At 49.5% G+C, this 23,461-nt stretch overlaps 9 protein-coding genes across 9 annotated transcripts in view; 6 read left to right on the top strand and 3 right to left on the bottom strand.

The window, feature by feature from the left end:
• The window catches only part of PENARI_c033G09546 (uncharacterized protein), a gene marked incomplete at both ends in the record, with an annotated part of 2,537 nt that extends 1,962 nt beyond the window's left edge, over window positions 1–575 (bottom strand). Inside the window, 2 exons of the mRNA XM_022636658.1 lie at window positions 18–129; window positions 184–575. Of these exons, the coding sequence (XP_022483510.1) occupies window positions 18–129; window positions 184–575 (504 nt within the window). The remainder of the gene's footprint in view (window positions 1–17; window positions 130–183) is intronic.
• A 2,218-nt stretch (window positions 576–2,793) lies between these two features.
• PENARI_c033G04120 (uncharacterized protein) lies at window positions 2,794–3,544 on the top strand (the record flags this gene model as incomplete). Its single annotated transcript, XM_022636632.1, has 2 exons — window positions 2,794–3,178; window positions 3,216–3,544. 2 exons carry the CDS (start codon window positions 2,794–2,796, stop codon window positions 3,542–3,544), a joined length of 714 nt encoding a protein of 237 aa, XP_022483493.1.
• Window positions 3,545–3,667: 123 nt separating this feature from the next.
• On the top strand, window positions 3,668–5,951 carry PENARI_c033G11289 (uncharacterized protein; the record flags this gene model as incomplete). The annotated part of the gene is made up of 2 exons (XM_022636669.1): window positions 3,668–3,993; window positions 5,894–5,951. 2 exons carry the CDS (start codon window positions 3,668–3,670, stop codon window positions 5,949–5,951), a joined length of 384 nt encoding a protein of 127 aa, XP_022483509.1.
• Window positions 5,952–6,775: 824 nt separating this feature from the next.
• On the top strand, window positions 6,776–8,279 carry PENARI_c033G11454 (DUF2841 domain-containing protein; the record flags this gene model as incomplete). The annotated part of the gene is made up of 4 exons (XM_022636671.1): window positions 6,776–6,845; window positions 6,897–7,427; window positions 7,483–7,668; window positions 7,723–8,279. The coding sequence occupies 4 exons, from the start codon at window positions 6,776–6,778 to the stop codon at window positions 8,277–8,279; spliced, it is 1,344 nt and encodes a 447-aa protein (XP_022483476.1).
• A 1,242-nt stretch (window positions 8,280–9,521) lies between these two features.
• PENARI_c033G04043 (uncharacterized protein) lies at window positions 9,522–10,260 on the top strand (the record flags this gene model as incomplete). Its single annotated transcript, XM_022636631.1, has 2 exons — window positions 9,522–9,560; window positions 9,592–10,260. The coding sequence occupies 2 exons, from the start codon at window positions 9,522–9,524 to the stop codon at window positions 10,258–10,260; spliced, it is 708 nt and encodes a 235-aa protein (XP_022483477.1).
• A 752-nt stretch (window positions 10,261–11,012) lies between these two features.
• Window positions 11,013–11,373, top strand: PENARI_c033G09621 (uncharacterized protein; the record flags this gene model as incomplete). Its single annotated transcript, XM_022636662.1, has 2 exons — window positions 11,013–11,077; window positions 11,142–11,373. 2 exons carry the CDS (start codon window positions 11,013–11,015, stop codon window positions 11,371–11,373), a joined length of 297 nt encoding a protein of 98 aa, XP_022483517.1.
• A 1,460-nt stretch (window positions 11,374–12,833) lies between these two features.
• Window positions 12,834–16,896, bottom strand: PENARI_c033G04144 (uncharacterized protein; the record flags this gene model as incomplete). The annotated part of the gene is made up of 4 exons (XM_022636633.1): window positions 12,834–13,095; window positions 13,344–13,656; window positions 13,724–14,514; window positions 14,645–16,896. 4 exons carry the CDS (start codon window positions 16,894–16,896, stop codon window positions 12,834–12,836), a joined length of 3,618 nt encoding a protein of 1,205 aa, XP_022483483.1.
• A 52-nt stretch (window positions 16,897–16,948) lies between these two features.
• Window positions 16,949–19,213, bottom strand: PENARI_c033G09528 (uncharacterized protein; the record flags this gene model as incomplete). Its single annotated transcript, XM_022636657.1, has 2 exons — window positions 16,949–18,803; window positions 18,873–19,213. 2 exons carry the CDS (start codon window positions 19,211–19,213, stop codon window positions 16,949–16,951), a joined length of 2,196 nt encoding a protein of 731 aa, XP_022483514.1.
• A 600-nt stretch (window positions 19,214–19,813) lies between these two features.
• On the top strand, window positions 19,814–21,752 carry PENARI_c033G02287 (uncharacterized protein; the record flags this gene model as incomplete). Its single annotated transcript, XM_022636623.1, has 2 exons — window positions 19,814–19,924; window positions 20,916–21,752. 2 exons carry the CDS (start codon window positions 19,814–19,816, stop codon window positions 21,750–21,752), a joined length of 948 nt encoding a protein of 315 aa, XP_022483489.1.
• Between the last annotated feature and the right edge of the window lie 1,709 nt (window positions 21,753–23,461).

The raw sequence follows: 23,461 nt of genomic DNA, 5'->3' as shown, positions 1-23,461 counted from the left end.
GGGGGGGCTGAGCTCACTTTACCCAGGGTTCGGTCAACATGCTGGGCAGATTGGATGTCGAGTCTTGGATAGAGGTCACGCAACAGATCTTCTAACATGCCAAGCTGTACGTTCAGATTGCTGAGCTGCCTAATGATCCCCGTTAGCAATTGATGTGCTGCTTAAAGTATTTGCTCCACGCACTTGTCGATCTTCTCTCGCTTTCGGTCATCGTAGTGGCAGGCGATACCAATCTCCACACATCTATGACAGGCTGGCCGATGACCGCTGCATTTGATCTTCGGCGCACGGCAACTTTTGCATGCTTGACTGACTCGGGCACCTTTTGTCCAGCTCACTTTAGTAGATGTTCGAGGGATAGGAACTTTGGGGTTCGGTCTCTGATGACTAGAGCGGAGAGCGATTCTCCTTAATGAATCTTCAGAGTTGCTGAAAGGGTGGTCCAAGAAAGGATGGTCGGGAGGATCAATTGACTGAAGAAGCTCCGCTAATTGATGGTCACGTAGAACGAAATCTTTGGAGGAGGGAGGCCGTTCGGGGAACGGCACTAGATAGGAGTTATTGCACCCAGACATCCCGGCTCTGTTTATCCTACTTCCTCACTGCAAGGTTTGACCAATTGGCGGTATTTGGAGATGTGAAAGCAGTCCGTTCGATGACCTTTTTATACTTTTGAAAATCTGCAGCTCCTTAATTGCCATTCTCCCCTTCGAGCTATTCCTTGCATGAAACAATTCTCATTTCGCAAATGATCTGAGAAATGCGAAATACAAGAATTAAAAGAATATAACACCCATCTCTTCAACACTTCAAGGCAACTCATCATCCGTTCGCACCAGTGATGTGCATCACCTTGCATTTCAGCGCTTTGACTATTCAACGGGGGAAAAAAGTCCGACCGACCCATAGCATTGTCATTTAATAAAGTATACCATGCAGGAAGGGACTTTGTCGGGATTTTCAATGCAGACGCGCTGACACGCCAATGACGATACGGTATTGCTACGCTGTTGTGTGTTTCTGCCCTTCGGGTAGTGTGTGGTTGTAGGGGTCGTAACAGCAATTTTTCAGTCCCTGTTCTAAGGACTGACACCATGTTGAGCGTCATCAGGAACCAGGCTGCACGAGAACGGTTCAGTGGAATCTAGGGGACAGGAGCAACCAACAGGCCAAAAAAATACATCTAGAAACCATCTTATTTGGGACTGAAATCAAAAGTGAATAAGACCGGTTTTCTCGAACTACCCACTGACACCTGACTCCTCAAATGGCTGGCCAACTTGACCCTCCCAATAAATCTAACAGCGGAACTGAAATTCTACCGGCGGTTTCAATATGCACTCAAGCCGGGGTCCGCGGAGACGAGGTGAACGGCGTTAATTTGTTATGGCTCCTAATTTGTTTTGATGCTCTATTGTTCTGGTCTCCTGCCTGATACGTACTGCTGCATTAGAGTGAGAGCTGTACCAACATATAGATTATTGCTATTGGCCGGGAAATGCAACCGCGGCCCATGCGCCGGCGAAAGTTTCCCGGCTATTGGCTCGGGCCAATGATCTATAATTACATTCCCCAACGTGGCTCCCTGCCAAGGCCCCCACAACGTGAAAGTTGTTGAACAACACTAGTAGATCTGATATCACCTGCTTAGGCAGAGGTATCACTTGCTACGGCAGACCTAGGCCTTGGCAATTGGAGCTGTACTAAATTTTTGGTTCCGGTGTAGTGGTGCAGCAACCTTACCTATTTAGGTAATCCATTACCTAAATCTTTTTTGGTGCGGTTTGCAAGGCCTAGATGGAACCAACTCTTCCAAACCCTCGTAACATACCTAGGGGATGATAATTAGTAAGTGCAGCCGGCAAAATGAGAATACGCCACAAGAATCGCTATTTGTACCTGTAAACATAATCAATGTCCACATACTTCCCGACCTTTTCTTTTTACTATATAATGTTGAGATTCATGGCCTCTCCAGGCATCTCCAGGCATGAAATGCCTGCTTCGCCAAGCATGAAGCTCATGATCAGCATTGACCTACCATGTAGAGTATAGTTCAGGAGAAATGCTTCTCATTAAATAGGATCTCTCTCTCATGGAGAGAGAGATCAGACTTAAACCACCTCGTTGGCCTTGACCTACAAGCGTACTAGCATCATTCATCGTATTCTCCATTCAAATTTCAACATATAAGATCCAGGTAGTTGTGCAGTCACTCCATCCCTCTCATACCTTAAGGAGATCATGGCATAGTGCTAGGTTCTTGTCCAGCAGCCTTTCGTAGCCTTGTAGACAATAACATAAAAATGTCTACCTGGCCAAACAAAGGACCTTTTGCGTACTTGCCAGGCAAGGGATTGTCGAGACCTGGGGCCACGTGACCTATATAGAACTGAGCATTAGGTAGCCAGAGAGCTCGCGTATCGAGTCTCTCTTTCTCTCCCTGTTCTTTTACTATCCAATAACGTTGATATATTATTGCTTCCCATCCTGCTGGCAAGAGGTCATGACCCCTCTGCTCGATTTTTTAGGCTATTTACAACGCGCCAAGTTTCGTGGATCCAATCCAGGGCCGCCAAGCAAGCCGCGCGTGCCGGATGTTGGGCCTGATCAACTCACCAGAAGCGGTGAATCCGCCCCATCCCTGAGCCCCATACCTCCGAATCCTCGAAGGAATCGAATACGAAGAAAACGCGAAAACAAGTGAAATGTCTGCGTCCTAGCAAGACCTTGGGAAAGCTGCATCGGACTATAATAGAGCTATACAATACAATACAATACAACAAAAGTGAAATGTCTGCCGCCATGGACCGCGGCACATCCCATGGAGCTTCGGGTGACGACACAAGCTACCCACACATTCAAGATGTCAAAGGAATCACTACCGGCATCGATGACGAGCCTGTGAGTGCATCTGCAGGCGTCGCTCGTCATCAAGGCAGCCGTTTACCGAAAATGACGAAATGTGAGCTGCCTTCCATTGACAAGCTCACCGGCGAAGAAACAGACTCGTCGGACTGGGTGATGCTGGTAGAGAACTCTCTCCAGCCCATGATGCTTGGAGGCCTCATAGACGCTAAGATGCCAAGACCAAAAGAAGATGATCCGCTCTACCGGAGATGGAACTTCTGTTCCTCATCTGTAGCCGCATGGATGTACCTCCAGGTTGACAAGGGAAGTTAGAACCAGACTGAGTGGACTGGTCAACCGCCCAGAGCATGCCGATCAGCTCTTCGAAGAGCTAGTGAGCTATGCTCAAGATGGAGACCCCTCGGGCAACGTCCTGCTCGATGTTTTTAAGCTGTATGACATGAAGAGAGATCACTATGGCTCAGCCGAAGAGTACATCAGTGACTACCAGATACAAATGAACATACCGCGTCGATCCAAAATTGCGCCGCCAGCATTTATCTCAGTCGGAATCATGGTCCGAGAGCTCCAAGATGAGCTTCCGAACATGGTCTTTATGCGCGAAGCATTGCGGAAAGTGAAAGAACCCCACGAAATTACCCACGAAGACTTCGACAAGAATGCAAAGAAATGACGATCAAAGCACGTCAGCTTGCAGTTAAAGCCAACAAGACCCACTCGGCCCGTCAGAACCCATTCAGAACTGACCTCCAAGACGACAATAACACCAGCGCCGCTGCTGAACCGTCCAATCAGAATGGCCAGAGCGCCCGAGGATCAGGGAGCCAACATGACCGTGAACGAGGAAATAACCGCGGCGGCCAGCGAGGCCGCGGACGCGGAGGTGGTGGAAGAGGCGGTGGAGCATCGCCCGGATAGCACGCCGACCATGGAAGCTCTACCGGTGCCCGTGGAGCTCCGCCGAGAAGAAAGGACATCTACAAATACGCGAGGGAATGCCGAGAAGCAGAGAAGCAGCGCATCAATGACCAATGCAGCTTTTGCGGCTATGGTCCACACAATCCCAAGCACTGCTTCTACCTCCAGGAAGTACCAGACTGCAACTGGGTGCTCAGCTCGGCCGTATGGTCGCTGTCGGGTGCCATTCGTGATCGCAATGAGAAACAAGGACGAGTATCACTGGCTGTCCAGACCTACTTGGCCGAGACCCCTCAGGCCATCCAGGGAATATAGTGGCAACTTGAGGTCGGGTTAACCCCTGTTTGAATTGGGAGTAGCTGCAGTTCTGATTCATACACCTGAAACTGGCAACGTAACTATACAAGGATTGAAATCCCTTTTGGTCTCACTTAAAAAATGGGACCTAGGGGAAATTCTGTATGCGATAGACATCCGTCCTGTATAATTATGAAATATGTCTGTATATGAGAAGTGCTTTCTACAATCCCTCCAGCATCATTTCGCTAAGCGATATGCATTGGGAATGGGGACTTATCCATTTCAAACCAGCGGCCAGGTTTGAGTGCTTTCCTAGGTGTCCATTTGGACTGATGTCAGTCGGGAATAAAAATCTAGGCAAGGGTCAATAATGGGGAACCCGAAAGCCCGGAGATTCGTCACCAGAGCACACTAATTCTAGTGGCATATTAAAACTCAACGTCAGGTCCTACTTCGATACGATGTGAATCTGCTCCACCGGCAGAGAGGAGGGCCAGAGAAACCGAGGCTCGGCTCATCTGCGTATGCCCACCGTGAGATTCCCCCTTTGTGAAAGTAAATTGTCTAATAGCTCTGCCTCCCCTCGCAAGATTGCAGCGATTTTGTTTATTGTCCTCCGAAAAGGTGGCTCCACCTGTTGTGGTAAGCCAGGATCTCAACTTTCAGGCTGCCATAGCGCGGACGACGATCCCACCGGTGCAAATTCCTTACAATGAATCTTTGCGGACTTTTAGAGCCAAGGGTTGGTATACCGGTCTCTCAAATATGAGGTGGAAGACGAAGTAGCCACTTTTAATAGATTAAGGGGCAATCTCACCTTTCTCCTAGCATTATGAAAGGCATGGTTCACACTAATGATATTTGGGTTCTCCTAAATCTCTGTGGCGTTTTGTGTGATAGTATCCTCTTAACGGACGAACCCGATCGCCAGCTAAGCTCATTACGCGAGCCGGTGGCGTACCCTGCTGCACTCTCGCGAAGCAAGAAGGCACATAACAACCGTGAGTTCGCGCACGGCCCGGATGCATGGGCTATGACTCCGCGCGCTATAACTCGCCGGCTATTCCCCCTAGGATTTGTTCCTTCTTTTATCTCTACGCAAAAGGAACTGCGTATTGACATGGCCTAGTATAGAATTAGCTCCAGATTGATGGACTAACGTGGGTGGTGGGGGGTTTTTGCTTTTTCCAGCGTATATGGCATATATGATAGCTCACAGCCGACATCTGGCAGGTGGACTGTCTCCTTCGCCGACCAGTGATTCTTTAAAAATATAAGCCGAATTTCTCAACAAAGGTAAAAGTATCATCAGTTGTCATCGGTTTCCAGTAGCCAGTTGTTTGTCACTCAAAATGACCATCGATCAGAATTAGATACGATCGACAGAATGATCAGCCCATTAAAACCAGAGACACCTGGGGTGAGTGGTCTGGCTTTCCGAACCACCGTTTGGGCCGTTTAATGTCAACGTCAACAATGCCGCAAAGTACCACTAGTATAGGCCTTAGATGATCATCAATGAAGGGCAGTCTTTTGCTCAATTCTCAACAAATCACTAAGTTATCTTCAAACATGCATGCTTCCGCTCGGACATTGTAGATCGACACTCGCGAAGTTTTTCCACCCGTTGAAGCGCGACGTGAGATGAACGGAAGAACCCGATCGTCTAAACTCAGAAAGTAGCACGGAGATTGGAAACACGGGAATCACATATACAGTGATGTCCAACCCTTTTTCTTATCCGTGCGTGGGAAGACCTTCCCTTGGAGACTTCAAGGGCCAATATACTAATTCCTTTTCCTAGCACCCTTCAGCTCAACATATTCGTCCCATGCGTGCGCCGACGCAAGGAGATTTTGTAAAAGCTGTGGAAAATATCAAATTCATAACTGCACAAGGCAGTGGAGCTTTCGTCTGCAATGAACCCCTACGCCCGCCTAACGGGTGATCCGCATTCCAGGCCCGTTGCGTGCGGCACTAGGCAACCAATCCATCGCACGCCAACAAACACGCCATCGATTCTGCTTCCGTGGCGGTAATTTTTCTGATGATAGGCGTGGATAAGCTAAGGGTATAGAGGATTACGGCCGGACCTTTTGCATACTCGAAGAAACTTTGATTCGGCTATGTTACCACCAGTACTTTGGTTATTAGCTCCATAAGTGGATTGTGCCCTGTCAGTAAGCGGATCTTTCCACAGTTTTGACAGTTTTGACAGAGCTAGTGAGCGTACCATACACCTGACAAGGACTGGCGCCTGTCAGCTAGGTATAAATATCTGTGGTACATCCCGTACGCTGATTGTTGTGGATCTGGACAGTGGACACACTCTTCTTCTTTCTTTTTCCCAACACTTACAGAATCGTCGCTATTATTCACTAGCAACGGTTTCTAAGTGTCGGTTTTCCATTGTCGCATCCCGCGCTTAGTGTTTTCTAGACTGAATTTCCAACCAAGACAACCTCCTCCAAGCATGAATCCGTGTTTCATGGTATGGTAATTATTGGGTTTATTGTTTGATTTCAATAGGCTGACCGGTAGCTTGACACAGCCAACCATGTTAGCGGAGGAAAAATTGGAGAGGTTGCCTTACACCCAATTTTTATTTATATATATTGACGCGGATGGCCAAATTCGTCTACAAACGTCTGGGTCAATCGCAGATAGTCTCCCGGCGATACTATCCATGAAGGTGATGGATGTATTTTTGGAAGCGATTGATGTCACAAGAGAAGCCTGCTTCTCAAACGGTCAAGGTGAGTATCACTTTCATCCCCGCAATAATTTTAACTAATGGCTAATATCAGTTGAACCAGGGATGACAGTGCCGCCTGCCCCATCAACGACGGTCATGGGCAACAGTCTCTCCCCTTCATCACAGAATACTCAAAACCCCTATGTTGGAATGGGTTTTGGGGATGAGGGGCACATAGGAAACCCTGTCCTAGCGGCGACTCCCTTTCAACCTGTGGTATGGCCTGTTTACAGCCAGTCTTGGCCCTTCTTGCCCACTAAAGGCCCCATCCATAAATTCCAGGATTTATGCAATGAGGAGCACAAAAACAGGAGTGTTGAGAAAGCAATGATATCTGTTGAGGACCGAGATCTCCTGGCCTTATATTATGAAAAGGCCTTCGAGAATCTCCAACAAACAAATTGCCGAACCCTTGCAAAAGCCTATATCAAGCTCGTGGAGCCTCGCAAACAGGTGAACTATCCATACAATGGGCGAAAGATTGTTGCGGGAACCCCAAGACAGCTTGATCATAATGTGACTAAACCACCATGGTGGCCCTCTGAAGTGAGCCACCGGGAGCCAGATCATCTTCCTAAAGCTGGTAGGAGAGAAAGGCCATCATTTTCACCTCCAGGATATATCTAATTTTAAAATAGAACGCATTCGGCTTCTGGTTTACATTCTTCAGGAGCTACGCATCAGTCACGGGATCTCAGTTGCAAAGCTGAAAGAACTCGATCAGTCGATTCGTCATCAATTGTCTCCACCCGAGCGATTACATATTCTAGACGAGATCTACCAAGTCAGGGAACAAGAAGAACAATTCTTAGACGGAAAAACCAGTATGCGTTCACAGAAAAGCTTGGTTATTCATGCTGCTAACATCTCTCCCGCAGACGGACAAACGATGGCGTCGATCTCTTGTGCAAATTTTCCTGAAACAGAAGGGACCGCTGGCCACACAAACATCAGCAAAAAACGCAACGGAGACGGTAGCTCCACTATCCCGGTCACCTTCCGAGATACGGAGACACCTATAGGATACGCGGAATATGCCTCTGCTATGGATGCGCCTCAGGGTGCATTTACGCCTAGTGGACACTTCCCAAATCTAGCATCGAGCTATCACGCCGTCCTAAGTCAAATCGGGAAGAGTAAACCCAGAGAACAAATACTCCCGCACCAACCCAGTTTTGACTCTACTATGTCTGTCTCTCCTAGGCGTTTGAAGAGGAAGCGCGACTTCGTTGAGATCCACCCGGCTAAGCCAAGGAGCCCTAACGCCCTTGCGCACTATTTCGCTCCTCCCCCTGGTGCTAGTCAGTTCTATGGCCCTGCTTATCCAATTCAGTCCCCTGCGGTTCCAGGGACCAGGCATTCTATGCTGGGAATGCCAGAGGACCCATTTGTGGCTTATAATGCCCCGTACTATATTGGGCGTGAAATTTCTTGAAAAATAATTGGAATGGAAAATGACTTTCCCCCTGATGATGACATCAAATTTTCGATGAGCCGGTAGCTACTTTAATCGCTTCCGGGCAGTATACGGATAAGGGACTCGATGAGGCTAGGCTGTATTTGAACTTCCCCAGGATCTGAGATATTAATCTGCGAAGTATTTCATCAAGGCAGAAGGATGTGCGCCAATGAATAGGAACATTTCCGATGTCGCAATTACCTTACGAATACTGCATGAAACCGGGTCTATAGATGATCCGTCGGCATAGCTTACGTAACTAGAATGGACCCATAAATAAGTTAGTTAGCGAGAAATAGGGGTAATGGAAATACAGAGTCATTGATATCTCCAATTGGCCGGATACAGTACAGATCGTGACATCCGACGCATCGGAGGTTGCTATTGTGTTCATGACTCAGCCGCACCGACAGCCGACCACGAGAATGCGACCTGCCGATAGTTTGGTACGTGGTTCCCAGGAGCTCTGGATCTGGGGCCGCCGATAGTAATCCACAATTATCGTACCGATATGAAGTAGTGGGATCAATATCCATTGAGTGGATTCATTCCAGCACCTCCAGCGACGTACTTTCTACGGGAGTTAAAATGTTATTACAAAATTGATACTTAACGTTGAAAATGGAACACTATGGAACACCCAACACCGTATGAACCCCCTCACAGGAGAAATGTCTGAGCGTCGTTGATCGCTTTACTCCAATAATGGGACTGGGTTAAATTTAGTCAAACCCATTACAGAATTCGCCGAAAAGCTTGTACTGCGTTATTTCAAAGAGTAAATCACCATTCGTGATGTAGTTATGTAGCATCAGATCAGCCGACGCGACCGGCATCTGGCCTAGCTGTCCATTCATCATTAGCCCAGTCAGACAGTGGTTATCGGTCGTTCCAGCCTTTCGTTTGCTTCTAGTTTAATGCGGTTAAAAAATCGGAGTGTTCGTTTAAACGTGTTTTGTGAGGTCTATTTCGATGCTTAAGTGGCAAACATAGCAAATCCGAGGCTCAGAGCGGTGTGCTGATCGAATGAATAAACAGGGGTTGAATGGGCAGGGGAATAAATGGGGGGTGAATAAACGGAATGGTGAAAAAAGCGGTGGTAAGAAAGGTTACATACAGTACAATAGCTTTTTTTCCCATACATAGCACCAGGTAACAAACGGATCCATCCTGTATCATCCGAGTTTCGAGACGTACTGTACAATTGGGCGAACCATCATGTACCGCCGGGCGGACCTGTGCCACTGCAACGATTCTGTATGTAGAGGGATGAATTCTCAGCTTCCAGACCGCGGGGCGGGCAAGAAGCCTTTCCCAACCCTCCGTCGCCCATCCATCTCCACCCGAACGAGCTACCCTACATCGCAACGTCCAGGCGCAATTCCCCATCTCAACCACCTACTCCACCATCGCCACCAAAGCTCTTTCGTTCCAAGGACAAGTGCTCACTGGCGTCACTCCGCTTCAACTGGCCCAGAATGGCTTATATCACCAGCCTCACCAAGGGTTCGGCGGCCTGGCGTGCTGCTTTGCCTGTCAATCGGCCCAATCCCTATACATCTTCCAGCGCGCCCCTTTCGAAGAGGTGCAGCAAATACACTTGGTAGACTGCATATGGCAAGCCATCTGTCGTGACTTACAACATCACTTCGAAACCCCGACACACTCCCTTACTCAACCACCGCATCACCTTCGCCTAGACAGTCATCTCCTAGCCCCCATCTTTCTTCGGACAGGGAACAACTCGAAACGACTACCGTACCGCCGACTTCAGTACACAGTCTCAAACCCAATCAACACCACGGTACCTACTATAGTGGAGAAATATTCGAACACCAACCTCGATCCCGTGCTAAACCGTCATCCGTCATACTCGATCCAGAATCGCATCTATCTCGACAACCTGCTCTCCCCGACCTCTCCAACCGACACCGACCATAACTCCCTCACCAAATAGCCAACAACCAACCTATGCCTCTGTCCTTCAGCATCTTACCACATCTCCACCGCAATCGACTCCTAAAAAACACGAACCGGTCCCTCCCACCAAACCGACACTAACCATTGAAGATCTTCATCGTCGTTTCCATGATAAGCCATCACCATTCCAGCTTGATAAAAAGACAAGGAAATGCCCAGCTAATTGTGCCCGCAACAAACCCGCATCTGCGACACAGTCGTTGTCCAGATTCTTAAACTAGGCATTACCAGCGTTCTCACGGTTCCTAGTAGTAATGCAGCCAAATACGGACAGTTTTTGTCCATCCCATTCGCATATCCATTACAGCCGCGCCATGAAGGCAACCTAACATCACAAACGGCAACGAGGCCACGACAGGCCTTATCAGGTGAGGCCCAAAGTTCACTGTCCAGGAAGTTTCGAACAATCACCGTGGATCAAATAAACATGTATTTACATAGTTGTGGTAGCCTTCATATCGCTTCGGCAGTTGAAACCCTGGATTGAGGTACACGTGTGATGATCATATTCAATCTATGGGGAAAGATCCAGCTACTTATAGTCGCAGCAACTCATCTCCCTTCTGCCTAGCGGAGTGGCAGCCTAACAGGCAGTCACTCCTACAGACCTATAATACATCACATAACCTGGATCCAACTTCGGCGAGGGGTCGGGGTAAATGAAATCATCCATCCATCCTTCCTGTACTCGCCATTGCGTGCTTCCTTGTTAGTGGCATTGCAGCTTTCATGCGGCTGCTGCACTTCCCAAAACTCGGGGGAAACTACCCATGGCTGATCAACAAACGGTTTATGTAAGTAAGCAAATCCTAATTTGAGAAATTCGAGAAGCCAGATCCAAATCTAACCCTGTACTAGGCCCCTATGCTTACATGCTGCTGCCGGGCTGGTGACCACTCTCATCAACGTGCATATGCCTCAAGGCGGGGATTGGTCGGTAATGGCTATTGTAACAACCGCTGTAACAGGAGCAACTCTTCTTGTCTGTTCAGCACTTCTTACGGTCTACAAGTTCTACAAATTAGAGCGGATTAGAAAGGAATATGAGTACATCCGGCGTTCTCGAGCCGTGATCACTTCTGATACATGATATGAGAGTTTTCAGGCTGGAGAAGAACATGTTGACAAATATCACTGCTCGATTAGGTTTGATGTTTCCATTCTCTTTTTTCTTTTCGATTCTACCCCTCGTTCCGGGACTGCAGAAGCCCTTTTGCCCATAGTACTGAATAATGTAATGTCAGAAATATGGTGGATCTGCATGTGCATTTCTGGGTATTTACCCGATATCACTCTTTGTTAGCATGTTGTACAAAATTGCCAATTCCATGTTTTCAGCTTAGTTAGGGAGTTTGATATTCCTGTTCTAGTTCCCATACAATATTGGTCACGCATCTCTGTCATGTAAATGATATTGGTCCGAGCCCAAATGGTGCAAAATGTAGGTTCAAGCGTAGAAGACGTTTTTGCACAAAAGTTTTGAACGACCAATAGATTGAAGATCGGCCGAAAGGACACTTTATGACGCCACCCTTGCTCAGAGGCATTTACGTGGGGTTGCATAACGTTCTATATCAAGCCAGCAATAACAAAGAGGGCAGAATTTCAGAGACGAAATGCACGATCTGGTATGAGTAATCTCTACAGCTGAGGATACATAAGGCAGCTTTGCAGCTTGCAAACCGTGCAGTTGGCTTCACCTACTTCCTCAATTTGGCACTTGTCCATCATATTTAACAAATGAGTTCTTAAGGTCGGCACGGCTGAACGCTGCGACCAACCGCATTGCGAAAGATGCCGCAAGTAACTTGTCAATGAGAAATACTGGTGCCATAGTGTTCATGCGTTAATTGCGCAACCTTGCTCACGCATGAGCAGGCTTGATTCGTTGTTTGAATGATGCAATTCCTCTGAAAGTAAAACTCAACAAGGTTTATTCTAGCTAGAAAAAGTGATGATTTTACAAGCCTGGGGTTTAGAGACTATCAGCAACACATAAAGCTCGTATTCTCTTGTCTCTTTATTTTAAGACAGGAACTCAACGAGCTAGAGCGTAGCCAAATTAGTGCTCACTTGCTCGTTTCAATAATTGAAAATAAAAAGTAACCTAAGGTAAACGCATTTGCTTTAACTTCACAGTCAATATCCCGGTCTTCAATCAATCAATCAAAGTTCTATTAACCTGTTGGAGCCTAACTAGTATCGTAATGGCTATGCAGGCGCTTCTTTCCGGTTGAAGCAAGAACTCGTGTCCGTACGCCTGATCATGCTCCAGTACAAAGGTGAGGCTGGTTCTCAAAGAGTGGAAGCACCAGCCCATTACATGTAAGCCAAACCCATAATAAAAGCCCGCAAATGCGTTGAAAAAGCCCAGTACAAATGAAAATCCAATGCCAGTGATGCATTGAATACAAAAATAAATGCGTGGACGCACCTCCACCTCTTCAATGTCCTCTCCTTCTCACGAGACATGTACACGCTTCTGCATCAAAGACCCTGCCCAGTAAGCACTAGGTAAGATCAGACCCCGTTCTCCGACATCCTTCTTCCTCAATTGGGTGTTCTGTTATTCATTGCCCATACAGGCAACGTGTATTCGAATAGCTCATCGAGGTTCTCTCCACCCTCGACGGTGTTGGCAAGCGTTGGTGAGTGCCCAGCGTCTTCGGGACTCTGCTCCATGACCTCTGGGTTCAGGTCTTCAGCTTCATCATCGGACTCTTCTTGATCAGCGTGTTGAAACTGAGCAAGAAGACCGGTTTGGTGCATGAATTTGGCAACGTATCGGGTTGCTAGCGGGTTAGAGACGATGCTGTCATAATTGGACAGCTCAAATGGCCCAATTGCTCGATGCAACTGGTCAAATAGACGCTTTCTCAATGCGCCGTATGTCTGGCATTGAAGCAAGACGTGTCTCGGCGTCTGAGAGGATCCTTCTCCACAGGGGCACTTATCAGACTCCACTTCATTGATCTTGTATAGGAAGTGCCGGAGCGCAATGCGCATAGACCGCATTTGTATCATGATCGATGAGCGGGGTTTAGACAAGCATTCGTATACTTCCAACGGTCCTGGATACGTTCTCGGACCATCCGTTTCGCCGCGGCGGCGAGTCGGATGGTGGGTTTGTCCGCTCCGCCGATCGCACCTCCCGCGAATTCGAGGGCCGCGCATTTCGCACTACCATCGGCAGCCTCATTGCCAGGCACCCCAACATGAGCGGGGATCCCACGGAGGGTAACAAATGTCGAGTATTTGGATCGAAGGGTCCGTACGTGATCGTATATCAGTCGGAGCACGTACTGACCCGACGGTCGCTGTGGGTTCTGGACCGCCTGGACAGCGGCCTGGCTGTCGGAGAGAATGATCACCTCTCGAGCGCAGGGTCTTCTTACTTGGCCACTCTACCAAGCGTTTTGTGGGCTGAGCCGTTTTCTCACTCTCCCATTGTGTTCCGTTAACCATGTTGGCCTTGTTGTCGCTGATGGCCCTGTCCAATGCCATCTCGATGCCGCTGAGCTCGGCAGCGGATACCGTAGACTGGCTCTCCGTGCCGAGATGCCTGCGGTCGAATACCGCATCGCGGAGGTTGACGGCAGCCGCACCAATGTGGCCCTCGAAGCCACTGCCGTCGGTGTATGCCAAGGAGGTCTCACCTCCTTTTTGGGTCCTCTTATACAGAGAGTCATAGGTTGCCAATGCAGCTTCCGAGGGTTCAATGAAGCATGAGATTCGTCTCTCCCAGGGTGGCAGTACAAATGCAATCTTAGATTCCCATTTCTCCGCACAGTCCAATTTGATCGGTCCCTTCTTCCAAACCAATGCTTCCAGAGGTGTCCATCCTCCAATACGCCGCTCGATCGGCTTCCTAGCCATTCTTGCCGATCGGGGACAGGCCCACTGAGGTCCAGTAAGGATGCGAATGGCGCATTCTTCGATGCTTTGTTGTAGGCGCAGCTTCATCGGAAGTAGGAAAAGCTCGATGTCCAACGCAGCCGTGAAAATGCTTTTAAATGCGCCACTGATCAAAACAGCCGCACGTTTTTGCAATTTCACTAGCTCATTGACCAGCCGAGCCATTTCCCAGGCAGGTATCTTGCGCGCAGCAGGGCAATACCAGGCAGAGATACCCCATAGGGCTTGTGGCACAATGACAGCCTGGTAGAGCTTACGCATGGACATCAAGGATGCACCCCACGTAGACCCTGAAATGCCCCGAAGAGCTTCCAGGCTGCCGGCCGCCTTAGCAAGCAGCTTTTTTTCGGTGTATATCGAATTTGAGGTGCTTGTCAAGCCAAAGGCCGAGGTATTTGGCGTGTTCTGATGGTTGTATCGGTGCTCCGCCTGGCACTGCCACTGACATTTGGTCATGACCACAGGGGTCATCGGGGACGGCCCAGACATCGTATTCGGAGGAAGGACTCGGAGAGATCGTTTGGAAATGCTTTATGGCGATACGTGGGTTGTTGTAGTGGATTAGCTCGAACTTGTCGGGTGCAAACCTTGCTGCATGACGCTTGGCCCACTGATCAGCTCTCTGGAGAGCTTTCTCAATAAGCCAAACGTTTTCTTCGTAGCTATTTGAGACAGCTAGGATGCAGACATCATCCACCCAGCCAAACGCCTCGGTACGGCCGTAGCCAGTGATTAGAGAGAAGTTCTTAACCAGGGGCACATTGAACAGAAGAAAGAGGATCGGTGAGATAGGAGAGCCTTGCGGGATACCTGTCGGGGTAGGAAACGCGTCGCTGAGGTGGCCGGGTAGGCGGATCCGTGTATGTCTACCCGTTAGAAAAGCTTGCACCCATGGTACTAGCTCTTCAAGCCCCATTTGATGCATGTTATGAAGGAATCTTTCATGTGACACGTTGTCGTAGGCGCCAGCGACATCGAGGAGCAGCATACTTGCTTTCTGACCTTGGCCATGGCCCCAGGCTGTGTGGACCCGATCGAGGATCAACTGGATAGCATGGTCCACAGAGATGCCTTTCCTTCCACCAAGGTGAGTGTCAGGCAGCAGCCGATACTCTTCAACGGCCCAGGCGATTCGAGTAGCAATTATTGCTTCAAGAACCTTGCCTAGCGTATTGAGCAAGGCCACGGGCCGATACGCCTTGGGTAGGCGGTAGTCTCTAGGTCCAGCCTTTCTCAGCGTCACTGTGATCGAGGTCTGAAAATGCCGGGGGTTACGGCCAATGCGTAAGCAAGCATTGAAGATGTCGAGGATTGTGGAGAAGAAGACGCGCCGTGAGGTTGATTCGCCTGCCAGTATCCACACTTTATTGTGAATGCCGTCAGCTCCGGGAGCTTTGTTTGGAGGTGCACGCCGTATTGCGTCGGTGAGTTCTTGCTTCGAAATAAGAGGAAACGGAATCGGGGGTTTCGTTGAGTTGGTGATGTCTGAGAGATCAGCATCGGGAGGTGTAGGAAAGAAGGCCTCACGCAGTGCCTGGACCTTCTCATCCGTCGACTCAGCAATGCCGTCCGCCGTCTTTAGCGGAGGCATTATACTGCTTTGTTCTTGGCCTCGATTCCTCGCCCATTTAGACATCCGCCAGAGACCCTGGGGTCCTCGGTCAATAGCCTCCTTGACGAATTCACGGAATCCAGTTCTAAGTGCTTTCTTTATAACCCTTCCTTTCTCGTTTCTTGCTGACTTGTAGATCTCCCAATCTTCCTCGCTATGCGTAGCCGTATAGCGTCTAAATAGACGCCGGGTCTCTTTCACTGCCTGTCGGCATTCGCTAGTGAATGCCGGGTTGGCGTATTGACTAGGTCTGGCCCATGGTGTGGACTCCTCAACGGCCCGGTTGATGATCTCAATGAGATGGTCGACTGCCGTATCGATTTGTTGTGGCGTGTTGAGATTTTGAAGCAGTGGCATTTGCTGGAGGTTCGCGGCCACGAATTTGTCGAATTTCTCTGTTTCCATGGCCTTCCAGTTGCGCCGTTTAGGTGCTCTGGCAGGAGCAGAGGTCTGAATGTCGAGTATCGTACGTATTGGCAAGTGGTCGGAATGTGAGTGGCACTCGTGAGCGATCTCCGATGTGAGGAAGCGTTCAGACAAGTCGTGAGATCCAAAGACGAGGTCTATGGTAGTCTTATGCCCCGCCTCGTCGCGGGTAATAGTGCCGGGGGCCAGCCAGAGATCCAGATCCGCCGAGTCGGTCAGTTCAATGAGAGCATCCGCATGAGTGTCCTGGACGGCGCTATCTCCACCCCAAGCTGGATGGTGGAGATTGAAATCACCTATAACAATACTGGACTTTATATTTCGGCCGAAAAGATCCTCGAGCTTCATGATCGTATCGATACAACCCACGGGGTTATATATATTGAAGATCCCAAGCTCTCCCTGCTCGCCCTGTTGTGCAATTCTCACCTCCTGAGCATCTCTCCCATACGCATGGTGCGTCCACTGGCCCATTCGCTTCGAGATTAGCATGCAGACGCGGGTTCTCTCTCCCTGACATTCGTTTGACTTTGGATAGACCAGTTCATGGGTCTGCTTCGCCGGTTGATGTGTCGTTTCGGTGTACGGGTTCTCCCACGGCTCCTGAATCGCAATAATATCGGCTTCGAGAACCCTGGGGTTCCGGAGGAAGTCTGCCATGACGACATCCTTCGAGCGGTGGACGTTGTATTGGAGTATTTCGAGAGTTGTCTTATTCATTGGAAGGAGTATTGGTGAGTTCGGCCTCGGCATTGCTACCGGTGATGTTGCTAAGACCGCTCGTGTCGGAGAAGCTGATGTCGACCCTGAATCCCTCTCCTTCGTGGGTGTCGCGGCTGACGATGTCGAAAATCGGCCATTGGCTCCCTTTGCCTGAAGCCACTGATATCGTGGCCTTCTTCGCTACCGACCCTCTATTGCTTCTTATAGTAAGAGAATTCGTGTCTATCTCTAAGTGCTTTCTTTTGGTACCGCTATGGGTGTCGCGGTTTGTGGTGTCGGAGACGGGTTGGTTCTCTTTGCCGGGGGCAGTCGGTTTGCTGGCCTTCCTCGCCACTGACCCGTTGCTGTTTATTTCGGCAAGCGCCGATGATGATGACGGTGGGTTCCACGATACCTCCGAGTCCCCTTCCGGTGCCGTGGTCTTTCGCCTCTTTCCGATGATTGCTGGTGTTGATGTCGACGGGGCCTGGGATGACGCCTGGGATGACGCCGCGGCACGGCTTCTTGTTCGTACTGGCTCCGATCGAGGCGCGTGTTTCGACTGGTACAGACCAGCTTGCTTGGCTGGGTTGTCGAACTCAATGTTGACATCGATGTCCATCGGGAAGCACTCGGCATCCCTGGTCTGTTGGTTATCCGGGGTTCTCGCAATGGAGGCATCGGATGGTTGGCTGGCCATGCTTCTGGTGGCAATGCTTGTGGCATTGCCTCCAGTGGCTACGCTGGTCGGTTTGGTCGGCTTGCTAACTGTCTTCTTGGCAGCGGTAGCGGTAGCCGGCTTGCTGCTCTTCACAGAGCTAGTTCTCTGGGTCGAAACAGGATTGCTTCGAGATGTTACAGTTTTCGCAGTTCCACGGCCGCTACCCATGGAAGCTGCTTCCCTCGGTGTTGGATCTAAGCTCACTGGCTCCCGGCTGACGCCTGAGCCTGAGCTGCTAGATCCTGCCATCCTCGGAGCAGGATCCGAGATAGATAGGTAAGCCGGAATACGGTGATACCGCTCACGCCTCATTTCCAACTCCTTCACCCTATCTAACTCCGCCAGGTAATCGGGGCATCGTTTCAAGCACCCAGCATGTGCGCCACCGCAGTTGGCGCACTTTCGATTCATCAAGCTGGCGTCTATCTTGCCAGGGCATTCCGGAGAGAGGTGATCCCCGGCACAGAAGACGCATGTCGGTTGACCGGAGCAGGTCCTTCCTATGTGTCCGTATTTTTGGCAACGGTGGCATTGACGGATCCTAGCAGCTCGGTCGTATAGAACCGTGGTAAGGACGGCGGAGTCCCAAATGGCATTGCAGTCGATAGCCTTGTTAGCGACGTACGGCGAGCTGAATTCAACGATCATAGACCCCGACTTCTTTCCCTCAGGTAGTACGAGCCAGGCAAGGTGAGTTATCTCTGCATCCCCCCACGAGTGAAGGTTCTGCGTCAATAGCGGCTTGCTAACTGCTTCCTGCCTCTCCTTCAATTCCGTCGGCCGGTTGATTCCCAAAGACCTCACATTCACGTCGTGGACCACGACACCCCAGGACGGTAGCCGGACTTCAGCATTCTTCCACAAATGCTGCACCCACTTGCCCCGGTGAATTCGAGCAGCCTCAGCGTTCTTGGCCGATCTCAGCGTTAGGCTGACATTTCCAGACTCTAACTGACGAGCTGCCACGAACTGGATGGCGGCCAAAACAGGGCTCACGGTCGCAGCGCGGGTCCTCGCCTTCTCAGCTCTGTCCTTGATCTCCGAGCTCTTCATCGATCGGAAGTGAGCAATGCCATCGGCATCACCCAGTTTGACAATGATTTCACGGTCCTTCCAGAGCTCGGAGGGGCTGGCCGCCTGGGTGCTGTCAGAACCGTGAGCAGAGAGGAAGTGGGCAGGTGCCGTTGTGCCTCATCTAACGGCCTCGACGTACGATCGGACTCGGGGTCCTGATTCAGTGGTCTTGCTCGCCGCAGTTGCGATTCGGACACCGTGCATGTCCTTACGGATCTCCATGATCTCCTGCTTCATGTCTGCGAACTCCCGGCGCCACTCCGCACCCAGGGGGTTCTTCATCAGGTCGACCGTGAATTCGCGGACGATCTTCAGATGCTCCAATACCACAGAAGGGACTTTGGCGCCCTTGCCGACATGCTCTATAAGCTGCTGAATGTCGTAGTTGATTGCGAGAGCGCGTTCGTTGATGTTGGTGTTGGCAGAGGTTTCGCACAACCCCCCTGAAAGGGCGGGCCACTGGCTTCCTGGGGCAACCATTGTGTCTACCAATATAAAATTGGTATCAAATGATGCAGCAGGAAGTTACGAATAAACTGCAATTGTTTCGAAGCCGTAAGTGGCCTGGTTGTGGTGCAATTTCAAAAATAAGATTCGCGCAAAGATATGTGTTCAATATCCCGGTCTTGCGTCTTCACTTAATATCTCGAAATGCATAAATACCCGCCACCAACAGCGTGAAGACTTTGCGTTTCGCGGAGAACATCGCGCGTTGTCCTCTCAATATGGCCCCAAACAATGGTAGAGTTACTAAAAATCTACCACCGAGGACAGAAGACGTTCTCATGTCGTTGAAATGGAACAACTAGCGAACAGCAACTTGATATCTCCTGCAAAGATTAATAGCGCAGATTTACAGGTGTCTGTTTCGCAAGGACCCCATTGGGCAGACAATGTGTCAGGCATGCAGAACGACGGTCATCTTGATAACAGTGATCCGATTGACCAAGCCAACCAATTGCCGCCATCCCATTGGTCAGTGATGGAGTCCATCGAGAGAGATGACACTCCGATGCATGACGCTGGCTTGATAAACCAGACTGGAGCCGGATCAAGCTCGAGTGGGCATGAACGCCCTTCATGAATCAAGATGGTCTGTCGCCCAATGCCCGAAGTGCTACCAAGCCCCAAGATCCAAAAGTTCTAGCTCGCCTTGATCCCTTGAATGATGACGAGGAAATCGACGCGATTGTAGATGCATGTTGGGAACCCTGCGAGGATAAACCTCCGTCATTCTGCAGTACGGACCTAGCCATGGAGCCAGGTACAAAGCCAAATACAGAAATGGATATACCAATTACGACATGAACAGCATTTCCGATCGAAGATTGCGAATCTCCCAAATCACAGATGGTTCAGGGAACAAAAGCTGGCGGTATACAAAAGACAACGTTGTGGAATCTACGGAGTTGCTTCTGAAGAAAGAAAAGATCTAAACAAAAAAATACAAGTCTGATCCGTGTCTTTGGCTGAAGATCAAATGGAAGAACTTTGAGGCCACAAGATACAGGATGAATGGATGGATGGACGATATCATTTACCCCGACCCCTCGCCGAAGCGATATATAGGCTACAACAACTATATATATCCGTGTACGTGCATGTAGAATGTCCCACTTCCTGAAAACGAACTTAGAGCCTCGTCAAGGCCTATCGCGGCCTAATTGCCGCTCCTATTGTTAGGCTTCCCTCGTGGCGCGCGACTTTGAACCCGTTGTGACGCCTCGGCGAAGTCCAGCACGGCGATGCGGCAAGTCTAGGGGATAAAGTCCATTCGTGCTAAGACATTGAGATGGAGAAGGGAAGAGAAGACTGAGCTATGTCGAGAGAATATAAGGACCTTCGGACCCAGACTCCAGATGGCTGGTCACCTGACCTCCGATCCCTCGTCCCCGAATTCTTCCTATCCACTCGACTTCAGTCCTCGGGATTGTCTTCCTGGGCACCTGAAACTGATGATTCAAGGGTTACTCTTGATGGAAAAGATGAAGCAGGGAAACAATGGATGGATTAATGCTCATGAAGAGTTCTGAAAAGTTAAGAATACAAAACTGGAAAGGACCCTCTAGCTGTCCACATGACCCATTTCTTCGGTCCTACTATCTTCCTTCTGACATTTCCATTTCCTCGGCCCGACTGCTTTTCCCCCCGTCAAGCTAGTTCTCCTGCTATCTAATCAAAGATCGCCCTTCACCGCCTTCCCCTTTGGGCCCTTCTGCCACGTCTCCAGAGAGATGGATTTTTTTCGGCTGAGAAACCAACCCCCTGGAGCCTGCCTGTACTCATCACAATTGAAGCTGCCGATGGCAGTGCGAAATGCGCGGCCCTCGAATTTGCCGGAGGTGCGACCGGCGGGGGTACCGGAACGGATCAACCGACCATCCGACTAGCCGCCGCGGCGAAACGGATGGTCCGAGAGCGGATCCAGGACCACTGGAAGAAGCAGTGGGAGAGCGAGAGGACCGCTCAGCCCACGAAGCGCTTGGTGGAGTGGCCAAGCAAGAAGACCTTACCTTTGCACGAATGTCTTTCGAAACCGCGGTCATCGATCATGATACAAATGCGATCAATGCGCATTGCACTGAAGCATTTCCTATATAAGATCAATGAGGTAGAGTCGGACAAATGCCCCTGTGGAGAAGGCTCTCAGACACCGAGGCATGTCTTGCTTCAATGTGAGACCTTTAGCGCACTGGGAAAGAAGCTTTTTGACCAGTTGCATCGAGCAATTGGGCCATCTGAACTGTCGAATTATGACAGCATTGTTTCAAACCCGCTGGCAACCCGCTACGTTACTAAATTTATGCACCAAACCGGTCTTCTTGCTCAGTTTCAACACGCTGATCAAGAAGAGTCCGATGACGAACCAGATGAAGACCTCGAGGTCATGGAGCAGAGTCCCGAAGACGCTGGGCACTACCCAATGCTTGCCAACACCGTCGAGGGTGGAGAGAACCTCGATGAGCTATTCGAATACACGTTGCCGGTGTGGGCACTAAGCAACACAACACCCAGTTGAGGAAGAAGTGAGGATGTCGGAGAACGGGGCTGGATCTTGCAGCAGTACCAACTGGCTGGGAACTTGATGCGGAGGAGTTTATATATCTTGTGAGATTGAGGACAGGAGAGGTGGACGGTGCATCCACGCATTCATTTGTACTGGTTTTTTGGGTAACGGGTTTTGGCTTATTTGACCTTCATGTAGGGCTGGTACTCTCTCTCGCTTCGAGGACCAGCTCAAGTTCTGTACTGGAGCATGATCAGGCGTACGGGACACGAGTTCTTGCTTCGACCGGAAAGAAGCGCCTGCATAGCCATTACGATACTAGTTAGGCTCCAACAGGTTAATAGAACTTTGATTGATTGATTGATTGATACTCATCATAGTTGGCAGCCGAGTGGGCCACATCAAGCGGAACACGTAGGTTTCGTGATGAAATCTTGTCTATAAAGAAAAATTACGGCTGTATCCCTTCTCTCTTTATAACGAGGTTTTGCTGTACCTGGGCAGATGGCTCACTCGCTTGGTAATTACGTTAAGTTGCAGTTCATGTCACCTGATTGAATAAGCGAGCCGAGACTCGCGCCGTAATGGATCGTTAACCTGTACGTACTGAGGTCTAAAAGGCATTGCATTGGACTGTTCGTTCCACGGACCATAAACTGTCTCATCATCTCAATGACTCTTGGGATCACAGGAAGAGAGACATATGAAGCAATGAATGTGATGATAACCGCTGTCTAGTAAAAGGGCTGATGATCGACGGGTGGAGACGGAGGAGAGAGAAAAGGAGAGAGAGAGCTAGCTAAGGCTCAGTTCTACTACTGGGAACGCGTCACGTGATCCCGACAATTATCAAATATTATTCTTACCGAGCTATAGGAGTCATATTCCCGGAATTCTCGTCTCCCTTCGGGTTTAGGGTTCCGTTGGGTAAGGCTAGTCTCCACCGTTTTATGATGGCTTTTACCTAATAGACAAAGAAGCCGTGATTACTTTTCTAATCAAGGGGAGGTGTGACTATAGCATAGGGGGAACTTATTCCTAATTGTAAAGAATGCTAAGGTGAGCTTCGTATGGTATGAGCAAAGGACTATGTAGCCTTAGGGATTACACTTCCTCGATGGTCTTAGCATAGGGGGGAAAGATCTTTACGGTTTGGTTTAAAGTGTTAACGTGATTCACTAGTGAGTTGGCCACACCCCCGAGTTGGCCACCCCACCCAACCTATCAATTTTAAATGCATTTATCTCAACCAAAACGCCATTAAATTCAATAAGCTGAAAACGAGTTCTATTAGGACATGTAGTCAATTTATGACCCTGAATTCCACCTATACTGCACTTCGGTAAGGCTCTCTTACGTGGCTGTGAAGGTGTCGGAGCCGATTCTGCCTCACGGGGTATTTGTGCTAAAACTGCTTGCTCTGGCTGCGCTGCTAAGGTAGAGGCCTCTAAAACTGTAAGGCCTTCTTCGGAAGCTATTTGCTTTTTAGACCGAGTCCTTTTTCGCTTCTTCGTCTCGTTTGCGGCGCGCAATTCGCTTACTTCTTTCTCGAGTAAAGCTGTTGAATACATCGTAGTTTGACAAGCCTTTAAAACCTGATTTATCGCGGAGTTAAGCGGGCTAGGTGGGCTTTGTGAGCGCGTTTTTAGCAAAGCTTTAATTGAGGAAGCTTGCTTTTGTAATTGGACGTAGTTCGAAGGCGTTTTTGGATCCCACTCACT

Source organism: Penicillium arizonense, assembly GCF_001773325.1.
Source record: "Penicillium arizonense strain CBS 141311 chromosome Unknown PENARI_contig033, whole genome shotgun sequence".
In the NCBI taxonomy this organism is placed as follows: domain Eukaryota; kingdom Fungi; phylum Ascomycota; class Eurotiomycetes; order Eurotiales; family Aspergillaceae; genus Penicillium; species Penicillium arizonense.
This window is presented reverse-complemented; position numbering and strand designations above follow the sequence as displayed.